This window comes from Argentina silus (assembly GCF_951799395.1).
Source record: "Argentina silus genome assembly, chromosome: 11".
NCBI lineage: Eukaryota > Metazoa > Chordata > Actinopteri > Argentiniformes > Argentinidae > Argentina > Argentina silus.
The window spans coordinates 7,109,570-7,126,698 of NC_139665.1; the positions used below are offsets into that span (position 1 = coordinate 7,109,570).

Here is a 17,129-nt window from a genome sequence, read left to right on the forward strand (position 1 = left end):
GTCGGCCTGTGCTCGCTCATTCTGTGTCCAGGGTCTACCCTCCACGCATGAACGCACAGGCTGTTGCAGCCAACGTAAAAGGTCAAACTATGTGTTGTTTAGCGCCATACTCTACCAACTGAGCCACAGAGGACCATGGAGGAGGAAGATGGGAGAGTGGAGCCGGAGGCAGTAAGAGGAGGAGGTTGACAGAGGTAAAAGTAAGTAAGTTTTCAAAGGTAAAAGTATGTCTCTTCAGCATTGAGGATAGTTTAGAAACTTAACTTCAACAATGTTTACATTTTTATTAATATAATCATCTACCTTACATAAACAGCTTACATTGGGGTGGATCATGTGCAGCATGTACTGTATCAAAGATGAAATGTTCAAACTGTGATGATTGTTTGACCCTGAAGCTGCAGTATGAATAGCCGAATAGCTCAGTATATCCTCAATGCAAAGAAGGTTTATTTGTCACAAAAGTGAAGTAGATTTAGCTAAATTGCTCCAGACCACTAGATAGATCTCAGTAAAAAAAAAAAAAAAAAAAAAAGCTGACACCTGCACGCACGTCTGTTGCAGAATTATAATTTGTTTGGCTCCCCCACCTCCTGAATCCCAATTTAACCCCTGCAAAGAATCGAGTAAAATAAGCTTATATTGTGGGTTCTGATGGGGTAAGACAGTTGAATTAAGGTCGTGAGTCATTTATTAGTTATATTCTTCAAGAAACAATAGCTATATCATTCATATTCATTCATTTAAATCCAAAAATGGGTATGCAAATCCGAGATTCCCCCTTTAAGAGGCGGATATGATGCATGTGTGCATATTCGTTGAAATGTCAATACCTACATCACTGGTTTGTGCGTAAATGGAACTTTTCTTCAAATTCATGGCTGTGTTTCGGACCCACTTTTACGAACACTGGCCTATAAATAGGCTGCGCCGGATGTGTTTCGTCCTCTTCAAGTGATCAAACATGGCGGTGAGTAAAGCATTCGCTTATAAGATGGCGAGAGCTAGTGCTTAACCATTTAAATCCAAAATCATCAGTGCGATACGACGAATAAGTCTGTGTTTTTCTACCCAGTCATGATTGTGACAATGTACAGTATTAATACATTGTTGTATTATTCACCAAATATGATCTGGCACTGATATATTGAGACATTGATCGAGGCTAGCACCCTGACTCCCGCAGTTGTGACGTTTCTCAGCCTTTTAGTTTATTGCTCTTGTTAGTACCTTCTAACTTCTTTGCCGCGATAGATACAGAACTGCCATGAGCATCAGAGCAGTGCAAAAAGTCGTATAAAACTCAAAAGACTTGTATGCACCGCCATGAACATTGATCACTTAGCTAGCTACCAAACCGTAGCAGCAGTGGCCGGGATATGCACAGGCATGTCCGTGTGCTGGAGCAGACAGCGGCTGGTTTTCTGAAAGATAACGCCTTGACACGTGTTTTTTTGGGGGGAATACGGCATATCGTGGCATTTTAGTTTGCTGTCATTACTCCGTCAATTACCAAGAAGTATTGTTTTAATGCTAGTGACGATTGGAAGTGTCATGCAGACATAAAGCCAGGCAGTTACATTGCGGTATGGATTGTGGCTGCAGGTATTAGGGCAGCAGTTCCCAAACGTAGTCACTTTTTCCATGATTTCAAATAGGGGTCCACCCTGAGGAAGTCAAACTAACCTCTGATTTAATAAATAAGAAACACGTATTTCATATGAAGGCAATGTCAGTGTATTGCACCTGTAGCCTGTATTGCAGTGTTTTGGGTTCTAATCCAACCAATTAGAGCATATTTTAGGTGGTTATAATACATGTCTGTGTCAATTAAGTTGTTGTGGTCACAGGAAATTCTTGATGTCGATTTGGGGTGAAGAGACAAAAAAAAGTATGGGCACCCCTGTATTAGGGTGACCCTGTATGGCTAGTGGTGTCACATCGTTGATGAAATGGCTTTCGGTTTGATCCTGACTGGGCGGTCTTACATCTCTGACATTGCTTCCTCAGGACCAGGGTGAGAAAAAGGAGAACCCCATGAGAGAGCTTCGCATCCGCAAGCTCTGCCTGAACATCTGCGTTGGTGAGAGTGGTGACAGACTGACCCGTGCAGCCAAGGTGCTGGAGCAGCTGACAGGCCAGACACCTGTGTTCTCCAAGGGTGAGTTCTTAAGCATTTGTCTGGTGGATCGTTGATCAACTTTGTTGTCACTTGTGTGCATTACTAGGGCCCTGATTTAGTCCTGACCTAACCTAACCTGGCCAGGGGAAACTTTGAGCCATATTCTGTCTCCATGTCTTGAGTTTTTCCTGGTTAGGACAGTGTCAAGGTTCCTAGTCTTAACCACTGTTTACACATTCAGTGGCTGCTGTTCTGGCACTTAATGATCATTAGTCTGCTCAGTGTGATTTGCTCTGTATGTTAATGTCCACTGGCATGTATTGAGGATGGACATGGGACTCATGCCATCTGGTCTTGCTTGTTTCCCCCTCTTAGCCCGCTACACTGTGCGATCCTTCGGTATTCGCAGAAATGAAAAGATTGCTGTCCATTGTACCGTCCGTGGAGCCAAGGCAGAGGAGATCCTGGAGAAGGGACTCAAGGTGAGCGTGACCTGATGCTCTTCTAGGCCGAGTGGACTCATTATGGAATGATTGGTGTCAGTGGAGGCTGGTGGGGGTAGAAATCAGAGGACAGGCTCATTGTAATGCTTGGAACGGAATAGGGAACGGGTTTGATACCATTCCTCATTCGTTCCATGCATTACAATGAGCCTGTTCTCTGATTTCTGCCTCCCCTGATTTAGAACTAGTCAGGAATACACCAGAGTGAGTGTATCAACTTCAGGAACAATCTGCATAGGAACACTTGCTGATGCTTGGTGCTTCTTAAACATGAATGCTATAACAGCCCTGAACCAGTGATGCATTATAGAACCTACCATTTTTTGAAGAGACATGGGGAGAAATGTAACCAATGTAACCCTAATTTAAACTGTTACGCAGATTTGACCAAAGTATTGTTGAACACTGGCCATTGTATTGAAAAAGAAATGTTGTGGTTCTGTATGGATTTTCTTTTTTTTTTATTCCACAGCTCATGCCTGCTAATTGGCACAGTAAAAATAATGTAAATTAATTCCCCTACCAAGGTGCGTGAGTACGAGTTGAGGAAGAACAACTTCTCCGACACCGGGAACTTCGGCTTTGGCATCCAGGAACACATTGATCTGGGAATCAAGTACGACCCCAGCATCGGTATCTATGGACTGGACTTCTACGTGGTGAGTGGTGCTGAATGGTCTGACCTACCTGTGTTGATGCAGTCGTGTTTCCCTGACTCTTAAAGGGGAAGTTTACCCGAAATCCATTTTCATGTGCATTTCTGGTCAGTCTGTAATGCGTACCGTCTCAAATATCATCATTTTGCGTGCAGCTGCATCATAGCTATCGAAAGGCGATGCATTAGTTTTTTTAGAAATAATACCACGTTAAAATGCCTCAGTTTTTGCACTCCGACCCTGCTCTACTATGCCAATGATTCCCAGAGAGTATGTGTTAGTTCTAGCGCTGTTCAACGGAAGGACCTTGCATGGGAGGGAGAGAGGAATCTTGGAGTTGTAGCCATTGAGTCAAATGGGCAATTTGGACAGGACTGAGGACATTCAAAGTGAGATCTTGACTCAGGGGTGGTTTTAAAAAGTTTGGGATGGTGTCTACGATTGAATAATAAAACCAACAAATCCACTGGATTACAGGATAACATCCTGCTTTAACCTTCCTGCCCTCCTAACTCATTAAGTGCCGGGTGAATAGTCACCCAAATTGTCAACTTTCTAGAGTGCCATGGATGATTTTAATTCAAAATGATGCTTCATTTTGTAGCCAAAGTATTGTTTCTAAGTAAATACCACAAAACACTTGGCACTCTAGGTGATGAGTTTTCCAGAACTCTGGCAGTTAGTGAGTTAAGCTGCCCTCCTAACACACTTCTCTCCCCTGTCATTCTCAGGTCCTGGGCAGACCTGGATTCAGCATCGCCGACAAGAAGCAGAAAACAGGCCGCATCGGTTTCAGGCACCGCATCCGCAAAGAGGAGGCCATGCGCTGGTTCCAGCAGAAGGTGAGTCCCGGTGGGGGGGGGGGGGGAGGAGAAAGAGATACACCTGGGGGGGGGTATTCGGGGGGAGAAACCGAACTCAGGGATGTTCAGAATGTTGCAGGTAGAATGTGTGGTTCTGGAGCAGACATGACTACCTTGTCCACATGGGACACTACTGCCTGTTCTACATGGCACAGTTCTATCAGAATGTTCTGGAATATTCCAACCTTCTGAACAGGCTCAGGCTTGTTATTGGTTGTGAATCGTTCCTCTAATGCTATTGGTAGAAAATGTACAGCTGACCCTAAGGCATTGGCTGTTCTTTCCAGAGGAATTGGCTGAAAATAATGTACCATGTGCTTAATTATGTTAAATATGTTAAATGTGAGGAGAACCCTCTGAGCACTTTGAGCTAACTGTTGTTTTTCTTCCTGCAGTACGATGGTATCATCCTCCCAGGGAAGTAAAGGACCACTGCGTTGCTCTTGTTTATAACAAACTAATAAAATTAAAAAATGCCCATATTTGTTCTGTGGTTATTTGTGATGTGAGTCTCTATGCCATGATTAGTCAACTGAAACCTCTCTGGATTGGTTGGGAGTAGGTGCTGCACTTTTTTTATTTTAAGTAAGACTTTGCTTAGCCTTCTGATTGTGGAATGGTGTGTTTTGCACCTCATTCCTCTGGACCACTGGTATAGGTTTCATGAATATTATTCAATCAGGTTGTTTGAGTATGTATATGAGGCTACATCCATGTGAACTATATGGAGGAATAAAGTTCAGTAACACCATCCTGTCTTCCTAACAGTAAATTGTTGGATCTGTTTGTTTCGATGACATTGAAAGTGTAGCGGAGGTGGTTTCAACTCATGCTCTTGTGATGAGGTAGCCCTGCCTGAGATGTTAACTTAAGTGTCACCCTCGGACTTCGATGTCCTGTTGGCCTTATGGTGGATGCGTGGGTTTTCCATGTGGGAGACCTACATTTACATTTATGGCATTTAGCAGACACCTTTATCCAAAGCGACTTAGAGAATATACATTTGTTAAAGTAAGTGAATCATCTGTCCATCAGTCATCATAAGATAAAGTAATCAATGCTCACACCAGTGGCCATTGGCAGTCACAATGATAGAAGATTTTTTATTTATTTTTTCCATTTTTTTTAAACAGGAGAAAAACTTGTACAGGAGGGTAGTGGGGGTGAAGAGGTCTCTAGGGTTAGGGTTAGTACAGGAGGGTGGTGGGGGTGAAGAGGTCTCTAGGGTTAGGGTTAGTACAGGGGGTAGTGGGGGTGAAGAGGTCTTTGGGAGGGATTGTTAATATGTAGCGTGAAGAGATGGGTATTCAATCAGACCTCGGTTCGAACTCTACCTGTCACTTAGGCCTATAGAAAATTGTACAAAAACGTCACAAAATTAACATTATTTAGATATGAATGCGCCTACACCTGTTGACTAACCTCATTGCGACTCATTTGGGGTTTTGGCTGGTATGGAATAGGCCTACTGCATAAACCCCGTCAATCATTAATTTGACTAAATGCATAGGCTATACCGGAAAATTATTTTTGTAAGTTTAACGATGTTTCCCTGTCCCTCATATCAAAGTAGCCTATACAATTCCACGAAATATTTCCCCCGCAATCTTTATACCAGCCTGTATTTGGTGCTACCGTGTGAAGGCAGCGGAGCTTATTTTAGACTAAAACTTCGCCAGGATAGTATTTGTAAGCACTCAATCATATTTATTTTTTATGTATGTAAAAAGCATTACATCAAGGATAAAGTCGCAGTTACATTTCAAGATTAAAGTAGAGGATTTGTTCGTTGCATGCCTCCCTGTTGCTGTGGGCCACCGTTGACATGCCTGAGTCAGATGACCTGGTGAAACTATACTTCAGAATTGGCTTTAGTAATAAGGAAATCTTTGCTCTTTTAGCGTTATAAATATTAGGACTTTTTTATTAGGAGGTTGTGCGCAACCACACGGGAGGAGGAACTGTCCTTTGAGCGAAGTGAAATGGACAAAACAGTAATGGACAAATTCAAAGTTACACATCCTTGCATCTTGCAATTCAGAGAGGTTTTGTAGCAACGCAAGACACTACGACAGATGATCTAGTTGATCGATCCTCAAGGTGTGGAGCTGAGGCGCGCACGACGCCGGAGACGGCAGCATGACCCAACGCGCAATGGCATATGGACTCATACGATGAACTGAAACCATATGGTATTGCAATAGAAGGCTTTAGCCGTTATGTGTTGTGGGTGGAAGCTTGCACGAAAAACAACGACCCAAAGGTAGTATATAGTGTATATATCAGTATATTCATATTTCCTCCCTTTTGAATGCCTTTCAGAGGTGTCTGGGGCAAGTTGGTAACAGGTCCTTGCTTTGCAGACCCCAGTTATGTCACTTGATTTGAGTGTACTTTTCTGAAATAAATGTACACAGTGGAGGCAGAAATCGGAGGATGGGCTCATTGTAATGCATGGAATGGAATAAGGAATGGTATCAAACAATGAGCCCATCCTCCGATTTCTACCTCCACTAGCCTCCCCTGGTGGCACAGTAATGTTTCCCTAGAAAGTGTGACAACAGATGTGTGTATATGCTGTGATGAGTATTATTTGTGATGAGTATATTTTAAGTGTACTGAAAGAAGTCTACCACCATTTGATCAGATTGGCTTTATTCAGTGAAACCCCAGGGTTACAACACCACCTCTGGAGACAGTCACCAACACACTATATCCGTGTGTCACCCACCGCCCACCTCTCCATAAGAGACAAATATAGGGGGATTTATCCAATCAAATAAACCAAATTAGCCTCATTATCATTCAATTATGTTGGGGTTGAGTTCACAATGCCCCTGACTCAACCCCTAATGTTTCCCTGGTAGGTTTTCCCACCAATGGGAGTTTCACTGATTCCTCAGATTCATCAGGAAGGAGAAGGCTGAGGAGGACACTGACGTAGTCCAACACAAACACAGTGAGCAGGAACACAAACCTCTGACTCAGGTCCAACACGTGACCTAATCCTGGAGAATGTATGAAACACAAATCAGATAAAGCTGTTCCCATCAGGCCTCAGGATGCGTTCCCCACCCGTGAGGACAGCGAGAGGACTCACTGGTATTGTGCCAGCCTCTATAAGGCTGTTTAATGAGAAGGGCAGCGTTAACATTCAGGCCTGTGCACTATGTTGGCGTGGGTTGATGTACATACAAATACATAGTTATCTATGTGTATTTCGTAATGTAATGAAGCCTGTGTGTGTATGTGTGTGTTTTCTTTATGTGCTTATACTGTATGTGCTTATTATTATTTCCTGTGTGTCTGACGCCACAAAAGCTGTTCCTTTGGGGAAAATAAACAGTGACTATCACTGAAGGTTTTGAGCCTTACACAAATCATTTATGGGACTCTGAGTCCTGGCTTTGATCCTGCTCACATCCTCTATTTGTGTTGGTCAGTGGACAAAATGGTGATGTTGTTTTGTTTGCAACTCTCATACTTCATTGCGCTTAAAAAAAAAAACATGTTTAAATATCATTACAATTTTCCGCTTTTGTTATTATTGAGCTAAACTACTTCTGACAAATACAACTCAGGTTATACATAGGATATAAATAGATATATATATGCAGAGTTTTATTGTATGTTTAAAGCTTGTGGCAGAATCTTATTGCAATTTGCCAAAAGACCGTATGGCTCAATTTCTAACACCCAGACACACCTATCATTCAATCAAAAGTACACACGCTCCCTTGCACACGAAACACACACCTCACACACAAATACACACATACTGTCACATATTCATATCACAGTTCTCATACCTCAGTAACTGCAATACATTTTGTTCACATACTGCAAGCAGTAATTGTTCACATTCATCAATCACAGCTGACCCTTGACCCTTGAACCTCTATCATGACATAACAGGAGTTCATATCCCTCTCGTCTTGCTGTTGTTCCTGATCCTCCTTTCCTTCACCCCTCTTTCTACAGCTCTCCCTTCCTTTCTCTCCCCCACCTCTTGTTCTCCCATCCTTTTCTCCTCCCTTTAATTCTCTCTCACTCTTTCCTTCTCTCTCTCTACCTCTCTCCTAGGCGGTGGTGGGCTGGGGGGCCACGCTGCTCTCTCTCGCTGGCTGAGCCTCGCTGGCGGGGGTGTTGCGGTGTAGCTGCCTGCGGGGGGTCTGGCGGGGCGGGAGGGTCAGAGCGCAGCAGGACACACCCACCGTGGGCTCGGGCAGGTCCTCCCCTGTGGACCAGCTGTCTGTCGCCGGGTCGTACTTCTGGACCGCCGCCTTGTAGCGCTTCTCCGCCTCGTTCCAGCCTCCCAGCAGGAACAGCTGCTCCCCGAGGGGCGCCAGGCCGGCCGTGCTCACGCCCAGAGGCAGGGGGGCCGCCCGGCTCCACTCGCCACCCTCTGAGGAGAACACCTCCACGGACAGCACGTCCACGCGCTCGCCACTCGGCCCCAGCTGGCTGCCTCCCACCACGTACACCTTCCCTCCCAGGGCGGAGGAGCAGTGCCAGCCGCGGGGCGTCTCCAGGCTGGCCTTCTCGCTCCAGGTGTCCGTCTCGATGTTGTAGCACGCCACGGAGCGCGAGTAGGCGCAGTTGATGTAGCCGCCGGTCACCAGGATGTCCCCGGAGGGCAGGGCGGCGGCGCCATGGCAGCAGCGGGGCACCTCCAGAGGTGCGCGGAGCTGCCAGGTGTTGGAGGAGGGCAGGTAGCTCTCGGTGGTAGCCAGCAGGCCCTCCATGTTACGGCCGCCGACGGCAAACAGGCGCCCCCCGGTAGCCACCAGGCTGAAGTGCGTGCGGCGCTGGCGCATGCTGGCGAGGTGCAGCCAGGTGTTGAAGCGAGGGTCGTACCTGAAGAGACAACGCACAGATGGGAAAGACATATTATAAACCAAGCTTTGTCTACAATAAAAGCAAATGGGAAACTTTTTTTATTTGTTGTTCATTCTGAAAATATGTCCTGTTTCCGAGTATTCCACTCCCATTATCAATTTGCTTTTTTGTTTTCTTCCTTATTGCAGGACTGGGCAATGGCTTGCCCTACTTGTGAGTGTCACACGTGTTTGAAACCATTCCTGTGTATAGAAGACATAAACAGCGTGTTGTCCTGTACCTGCTGAGGGTGCTGACGGCGTGCTTGGCCTGGTTACGGGCGTCGTTCTGGTCCTCCCCCCCGGCCACGTACAGGAAGCCGTCCATCACCGCCACACACTGGTTGAAGCTCTTGGCCGGGAGCTGGGACAGGTGGCGCCAGGAGGCCACGCCCTCTCTGGGGTCTCTCCACATCACCTGGGAGGGGGTCCCAACAGTCAACAACTCACCTGTCTGTGCTGTTTCTAAGGAACTGAGAACTTTGCCAGACAATTTTCTGTATTAATGACAATTTGATGGACAATAATAAATCTGATTCTGAATCTGAGTACTAGTATAATTCACAACTTTGGGTCATAGTGAAAACTTTCAAAAAAGTATTTAAAAATGTCTACAACTTGTTGTCTACTGTTTACTGATTCGTGCTGCCATTAAACCCTGATATTTTGTGAACCTCTATGCACACTTAAACCTCCCTGTTCCAGTATAATGAGTGTGTCTCTGTTGACCCAATCAAAACCCTCTACCTCCTCGGCCAGCCCTACCTGACCCCGACACTCACCTCGCGGCTCAGGGTGCGCTCCGTGACAGAAGGGCGCCCTCCGATGGTCAACAGGGTGGACTGTCCTCCGCGCACCTGCGTGCGGCGCGACTGCAGGCTGTTCTGCTGGTAGGGCAGCAGATGGTAGTTCATGGCGTCCACCAGCAGGCGGTGACACTGAGGGTCCATCATCATGCGAGCCACCGGTTGGATCTCGCTCACCAGCTCGCTGGCGGGGATGGTCTCGAAGCGCACGTGGGACAGCAGCTCCGCTCCGTGGACGTGACGCTGGGGGTCGAAGTCCAGCCACTTCATGGCCACCTGTGGTTGAATGAAGCCACAGCTATACTTAGACTTAGACTCAGTTTATAAATGTCACTCTCTCTCTAGCTCCACCTCCTCGCTATGTGTATCTACGGTATTGTGTATTTATAACCGTGTGTTATATTGAGGGTTTCTATTAAAATCAGAATGAATGGTAGGGTTCATGTATCTGAGTTACTTATATCCTAAACAGCTGGTCCAAGTTCTGTTCTACAGTAAGTTTGACTGTGTCTGGGGGTAGAGTGTAGAGAGAAATGGGTCTGGGGGGTGGAGAGAGCTGTGTCTGGGGGGTAGAGAAAGAGCTGTGTCTGGGGGGTGGAGAAAGAGCTGTGTCTGGGGGTGGAGAGAGCTGTGTCTGGGGGTGGAGAGAGTTGTGTCTGGGGGTGGAGAGAGCTGTGTCTGGGGGTGGAGAGAGCTGTGTCTGGGGGGTAGAGAAAGAGCTGTGTCTGGGGGGTGGAGAAAGAGCTGTGTCTGGGGGTGGAGAGAGCTGTGTCTGGGGGTGGAGAGAGTTGTGTCTGGGGGTGGAGAGAGCTGTGTCTGGGGGTGGAGAGAGCTGTGTCTGGGGGTGGAGAGAGCTGTGTCTGGGGGGTAAACAGGGCTGTGTCTGGCGAGTAGAGAAAGAGCTGTGTATGGGGGGTAGAGAGAGCTGTGTCTGGGGGGTAGAGAAAGAGCTGTGTCTGGGGGGTAGAGAGAGCTGTGTCTGGGGGTGGAGAGAGCTGTGTCTGGGGGTAGATAGCAGTGTCTGGGGGCTAGAGAAAGAGCTGTGTCTGGGGGTAGAGAGAGCTGTGTCTGGGGGTAGATAGCTGTGTCTGGGGGTAGATAGAGCTGTGTCTTGGGGTGGAGAGAGCTGTGTCTGGGGGTAGAGAGAAAGCTGTGTCTTGGGGTGGAGAGAGCTGTGTCTGGGGGTAGGGGGCAGAGAGAGCTAGTCCCAAATCAGTTACCAAGGCCAGGTACAATCGGGTCAGATCAGTTACCAAGCCCAGGTAGGGTCAGTCGGGTCAGATCGGTAGGGTTGAACACTGACCTGGAAGGCGGTGACCTCGGAGGGCAGCAGGAGATCGTCTTCCAGCAGGAAGGCTGTGATCTGTTCCAGGGTCAGCTGGTTGAAGAGGGCCGTGTCGGTGAACTGGACAAAGTTCTCCAGGACGTAGCGGCGGGCGGTGTCGCGCACGGGCAACAGGCCGTAGGCGGCGGCGATGTTCCACACGTAGATGCACGTCTGCAGGTTCAGCTCGGCCAACAGGAAGTCCATGCACATCTTCAGCAGCTGCGGGATCTGCAGGGTGGCGGCGGCGGAGACGGTGCAGCCGATGGTGTAGAGGGACATGTGGACGCGGCCCAGGTAGGCGAAGGTGATGACATTGGCCAGGCCTGAGGACAGGTGACAGGTGTTAACACCCCTGCCGGCACCCTTTGACTAGGTCGGAATATTTGCACATAACATTGAATCATCCCATGGATGGTATTTGTCAGTCCATAAGTCAGGTGTCTGAGGGTTCATTGCTATATATATATAGAATTGCCCTGAAAATTGTCAGGTGAAAGGGTCCATGGGCTAAATATAACTGGATGAGCAGAGTGGGAGTTGGAGAAGGTTCAATATCCAGATCTATGTTTAGTTAGGTGTTTCCCCCTAATGGTTCAGATCCCTGGAGGGGAGGGGCTAGTTTGAGACCAGCCCAGGGATGAGAGGGAGCCCTACCCAGGTGGGAGAGAGAGACCTACCCAGGTGGGAGAGAGAGACCTACCCAGGGGGGAGAGGGAGACCTACCCAGGGGGGAGAGAGAGACCTACCCAGGGGGGAGAGGGAGACCTACCCAGGGGGGAGAGGGAGACCTACCCAGGGGGGAGAGAAAGACCTACCTAGGGGGGAGAGGGAGATCTACCCAGGGGGGAGAGAGAGACCTACCCAGGGGGGAGAGGGAGACCTACCCAAGGGGGAGAGGGAGGGCAGCTCCAGGCGTTTCATCCCAGGATCCTTGGCCAGGATCTCCCTGAAGTACTGGCTGACGGACGAGATGACCAGCTTGTGCACGTCGAAGGCCTTGGTCTTACAGGCCAGCTCCAAGTCCGTGAGGAACCTCTCCTGACGCATGCGGCTCAGCTCCTCCAGAAGGGCGTTGCCGTGTAGGGGGCGAGTCAGCTCACAGCCCAGACCCAGACCCTTCTCCCCGGGCTTGATGACTGGGGGAGGCAGGGGGAGGCCGTTGAAGTGGTTGAGCTGGGCGATGTCCAGTGCGCCCACCTCCTCAATTTTCTTCAATCCCTCCACCACCACCACCCCTCCACTCATCACCTCCACCTGGGTGGGGTCATTCTTCTTCTGACGGGAGGCCTTCTTTTTGGGGGCCATGGTGCTGGTTACCCAAAGGGTTACTCTGACAGTGGGTTCTTAATCACCGGTTACTATCAACCTAACGAAGAGACAAGGACACTGACCCACTTGCTGAATAACGGTCTGACTGATCAACTGACCACTTGCTGACTAACCAACTGACAAAACTCACTCTATCCTGACACCAAGATAAGACAGAGAAGATGGACTTCTTTCACTGACAGACACACTGACAGACACACTGCCTCTCTCACTGAAACACTGATTGACAGATGGACAGGCGGACGGACAGGTAGAAGGTTGTGTCGGGGGGTTGGGGGACAGGTAGAAGGTTGTGTCGAGGGGTTGGGGGGTTGGGTGGATCAGTTTCAGTGCGACAGCAGAGAGCACCTGAAACAAAGAGGAGAACAAACGCTAAGTATCACAACCACAGAGAAACATGAACATGCAGAGACACTAGAAACCTCCTCTGCATATCATTCTCTCATACAGACCTAAAAGAGTGGTGTGTGATTGACAGGTACGGGTGTCTGGGGGACTCCAGAAGTGGTTTGTCAGGGTCAGGTTATAGTTTATGAGCTTGTGTTCACTCAGTGTTGGGAAAGGTACTCTGAAAATGTATTTAACTAAATAACCAATTACTTTACAAGGGAAGAAGTTGAACTGCACTAAAGCTACCCTTAAGAGAAATACAGTTTGTCAAACTACATCGAAGCGACATTGTGAAACACATGACAATCAGTTTCTGACAGATGACCAGTCCTTTGACAGAAGACGAATGACTGAATGTTCTGAAATCCCTGGGAGAGAAAAAGGAGGAGCAAAGGAGGGAGATGGGAAGCAGTGAGGGAAGAAATAGTAGGGTTAAATCTTTTTTGTGACAGTAGCTCACTACAACGTAAATGGCAACAAAGTAATTGACTACTGAAAACGCTAATAACAATAAGATTTATTTTAGCTACCACCAAGCTACTGCAAAATGTAGTTAAACAATAGTTGGACTACATGTAGTAGAACTACTCCCCAACACTGTATTCATCCACATACGCAGCAGAGTAGATTGCAATGGATTACATCTGGGAATTGTATTCATGCTTGAAATGGGCTGTAAGCAACTCCATTATCAAAGTTTAGATACACGAGGGGTGTTTTTTTTTAGTTGAGGCACTCTGTGTTGGGCAATGCTTTAATTAGCAAACCTCTCTTGTACACATCATAAATCACTGCACTACGAAGTATAGAAGCACATTTGTAGACATAGAGTGTCAACATTCCTTTCACAGTTTTAATAAATTGTAATAATTGGTCATAAGAAAGCATAATGTTGTGTCAAACCAAATTGTCTCAATTATAACAAACTTAGCAACACATACTGTGCAGACTAGAGGTGAAATGATACACAGATCTCACTTGCTCAAAACAGCCATGATACAGTCACTCCCACACATATGCGTACTCAAGTCACCATCTATAAATATGCTGAGGGCATAGAGCGCATAGCTGAGCCCCCCTGCTTAGATTACCCCTCTGTCTGACCATGCCCTCCCCTCTCTGGACCCCCTCCATCTCACCATCCCCTCCCCTCTCTGAACCCCCTCCATGCTCCATACTTGCCCCTCGCCGTACTCACAGATCTGTTTACTCTTGAATCACTTTCATTAAGGCTCTTATCAGTTTGTAAACAAACACTGCAGCACAAGCTGTGGTCTTCCTTCCATCATACTAGTATCAATATCGGTCTTAGCCCTCATACAACCAAAACAATCCACCCATTCACCATAGCAACGGGATAGGTAGGGAAAATACAATCTATTCAGTGACTGTAACTTCAGCCAGCGTATTCAGATTCAGAGGCCATAGAAAAGATCTCAAATGAAAAGATGAACCATGATTGTCTCTGTGATTATATCAACAGGTACAGAGAAACTGCCCAGTCCTTTGTTACCATTAATCGGTGGTGGTAAACATGGAATTCTGGAAAGACCTCATTTGAATATTCATTGTGACATCACAATCACAGAGTGATCACCCTTGAGTGTTCTACACTGTGCAAACAGTCTCACGGTGCCTCTTCTGTTTAGCTACTGGTTATTGTTTACTGTATCATAAGCTGTGGAAGAAATACTGAATCACAAGGTAAGAAGCATTTGAATTTACATTTTTTGTGTAAAAATGTGTAAGAATTCACAATTCAATATGATTCCTTTAACTAAGAGTTACTTTGGTTGAGGGAAATGCGTAATTTCACTCTCAAACAAACCAAGTGAGATAATTGAGTATTTATCAGATATTGATCAGCTCAGGTGCTTTCCACCACCTGTGGCTGAGATTCACCTAGATCAGCTACTCATGTCCAGGCTGCTGATGACAGAACCAGTGGATGTGTGGGTCACCAGACAGCCTTGACCAATCACAGTGGATCTTGCATCTCCGCAATGTAGAATAAGTTAACATGAACACATCTGATAGTGCTGGGTGGTGCTAGTGTTGCATGGAGGAGGTGTGGTGTGCTATTGTTGTTGCCAAGGAGTGCCCAACAACAGCTGTGATTTTCTCAACAACCTTGGTTCCACATGATGATTGTGCTATGCAAAGGTTATAATCATTGGATGGAATTACCATGCTGCAATGTTAGCCATATTACCATGGCCTGTCTTGAGGCCTTTGTACCAGACTGGAATAGGAGTGGTCTAGGTTTTGAATCATTTGTTCCTTTACCTTAGGAAAGGAGTCATTTAGCATACTTGCTTGAAAAACACTGTTCAGAAATGGATCATGTTGGTGTTCTGGGTGATTGCTCACCAGCAGAAGAAGAATGGATGTCTGTATTGAAGAAGTATTGCATGTTTCAGGGTCATTAGATGCTTACAAGAAGTCTCCACTTCAATTTGGAGTTGTTTGTGTTTCAGAGATTCTTAAGGATGTTTCCTCATCTCCTTTCTCCTGCATTGGCTGTTGACGATCTGGGTCAGACATTTCCCCCGGCTTTTCATTAGCTCTCATCTCTGGTGCTGACCAGCGTGGTCAGCGATGGGCATAGCTGGTCACGGACATTTTCAGACGTATTGCGACATCCTCCTATGTGGCTCAGACCCTCCCTATGTCGGCAGCCCCCCGCGTCAGCTCTCATATGTCACCAACAACAGCTGCTGTCCCCCGTCTCCATGTGGAGGCCAGGGGACATACTCGGCTATTTTAAAACACCAAGTTCACCAGGAGGAAGAGAGAATGAGAGAGAGGGAGGGCTAGAAAGAGAATCTAATATGAGTACAAATGTTGGTTTGTTGATGTTGCTATGCACAAGTTATGGTCAGAACTCTTTGTGCACTGTGGTGTAGACACTGTGGTTGCACACGGTGGTGTAGTTCTCAAGCACTGGAGTGTGCCGTAGCGTCTGTACAAAAAATATGACATTATCGAAAATAATGAGGCAGTTGGAGGGAAAGGCAAGCAATCTGAAATGAAGAAATGAACTTCCCCAAAATCTATTTTTTTAAACAGATTAAATGTGTGTGTGTGTGTGTGTGTGTGTGTGTGTGTGTGTGTGTGTGTGTAAGAGAGAGAGTACAGTAGGTAACAAAACAAACCTGGATCCAGGAACAAAGGTCATAACAGATGTTGTTTACCAGTGTTGATCCAACACTTCAAAGCCTGGCACTCTCACGACCCTGGCATGACCCTGGCATGCAGGAGCTGTACTGTACACAATACCATCCACCTCCCCAATAGTCTGAACTGTACACAATACCATCCACCTCCCCAATAGTCTGTACTGTACACATTACCATCCACCTCCCCAATAGTCTGTACTGTACACAATACCATCCACCTCCCCAATAGTCTGTACTGTATACATTACCATCCACCTCCCCAATAGTCTGTACTGTACACAATACCATCCACCTCCCCAATAGTCTGTACTGTACACAATACCATCCACCTCCCCAATAGTCTGTACTGTACACAATACCATCCACCTCCCCAATAGTCTGTACTGTATACAATACCATCCACCTCCCCAATAGTCTGTACTGTACACAATACCATTGTGCCTCCCACCTCCCATCGCATCTCTCACCTCCCAAGAGTCAGATTCCTTTGCCTATCTCCAGAGATTATTTATAGACGCTGACCAACATTGTGTGACTATGAAGCTGGGGCTGGACTGAGTTACCCCCCAGTACCACTGAGTTACCCCCCAGTATCACTGAGTTACCCCCCAGTATCACTGGCATGCATCCCAATAGTGACTGCTACTCACACATTGTATTCACAGTTGATATGACTTTGGGGGATTTAAATAAGGAATGGTTAAAATGTGTGTTTATCTGTAACCAGATGCCCAAGGTACTGGTCTGGCTTGTAATGCAGTGTAAGAAGTTGGCAGGTTAAAGATTTCACATAGTCTAGTGAGCAGAGAGTGAATGGTCTTTATCCAACTGTTTTGTCCCATGTCTGAAAACATGTCTGTTAGTGGATTTATTTCATACCAATGTTTGCATGCTTTTATCTATAATTATTCCAAATTATTTTTTTTATAAAGTTATGAAGTTCAAGAGTGCAATATTCTCCTAAGCTTAGCCTACCATATGACATCTTATAGACGCGTCATGACTCTTTCACATCAAATTGACTTAATATGACTCAGAGCTGGCATGCAAACATGTTAAAAAAACACAGTCAATTTG

At 46.6% G+C, this 17,129-nt stretch overlaps 2 protein-coding genes across 2 annotated transcripts; one reads left to right on the forward strand and one right to left on the reverse strand.

Moving 5' to 3' along the window:
• The first annotated feature begins 915 nt into the window (after positions 1-915).
• Positions 916-4,622, forward strand: rpl11 (ribosomal protein L11). Its single transcript, XM_083681238.1, has 6 exons — positions 916-970; positions 2,011-2,161; positions 2,498-2,604; positions 3,153-3,284; positions 4,013-4,123; positions 4,540-4,622. Exons 1-6 carry the CDS (start codon positions 965-967, stop codon positions 4,567-4,569), a joined length of 537 nt encoding a protein of 178 aa, XP_083537364.1. The 5' UTR covers positions 916-964; the 3' UTR covers positions 4,570-4,622.
• Positions 4,623-7,501: 2,879 nt separating this feature from the next.
• klhl43 (kelch-like family member 43) lies at positions 7,502-12,548 on the reverse strand. Its single transcript, XM_083680186.1, has 5 exons — positions 12,039-12,548; positions 11,131-11,477; positions 9,804-10,103; positions 9,264-9,439; positions 7,502-9,001 (listed from the first exon to the last, which is right to left on the reverse strand). Exons 1-5 carry the CDS (start codon positions 12,457-12,459, stop codon positions 8,224-8,226), a joined length of 2,022 nt encoding a protein of 673 aa, XP_083536312.1. The 5' UTR covers positions 12,460-12,548; the 3' UTR covers positions 7,502-8,223.
• Positions 12,549-17,129: the final 4,581 nt, after the last annotated feature.

Bases quoted from the DNA above. Each gene is read 5' to 3' on its own strand.
- rpl11 (XM_083681238.1), top strand. The intron at 2,162-2,497 runs GTGAGTTCTTAA...TCCCCCTCTTAG, and splicing joins GACACCTGTGTTCTCCAAGG to CCCGCTACACTGTGCGATCC. The intron at 2,605-3,152 runs GTGAGCGTGACC...TCCCCTACCAAG, and splicing joins TCCTGGAGAAGGGACTCAAG to GTGCGTGAGTACGAGTTGAG.
- klhl43 (XM_083680186.1), bottom strand. From the start codon at position 12,459: ATGGCCCCCAAAAAGAAGGCCTCCCGTCAGAAGAAGAATGACCCCACC. The intron at 11,478-12,038 runs GTAGGTCTCCCT...ACCTGTCCTCAG, and splicing joins GCCCTCCCTCTCCCCCTTGG to GCCTGGCCAATGTCATCACC. The intron at 9,002-9,263 runs GTACAGGACAAC...TTGTCTCTTCAG, and splicing joins GCCGTCAGCACCCTCAGCAG to GTACGACCCTCGCTTCAACA.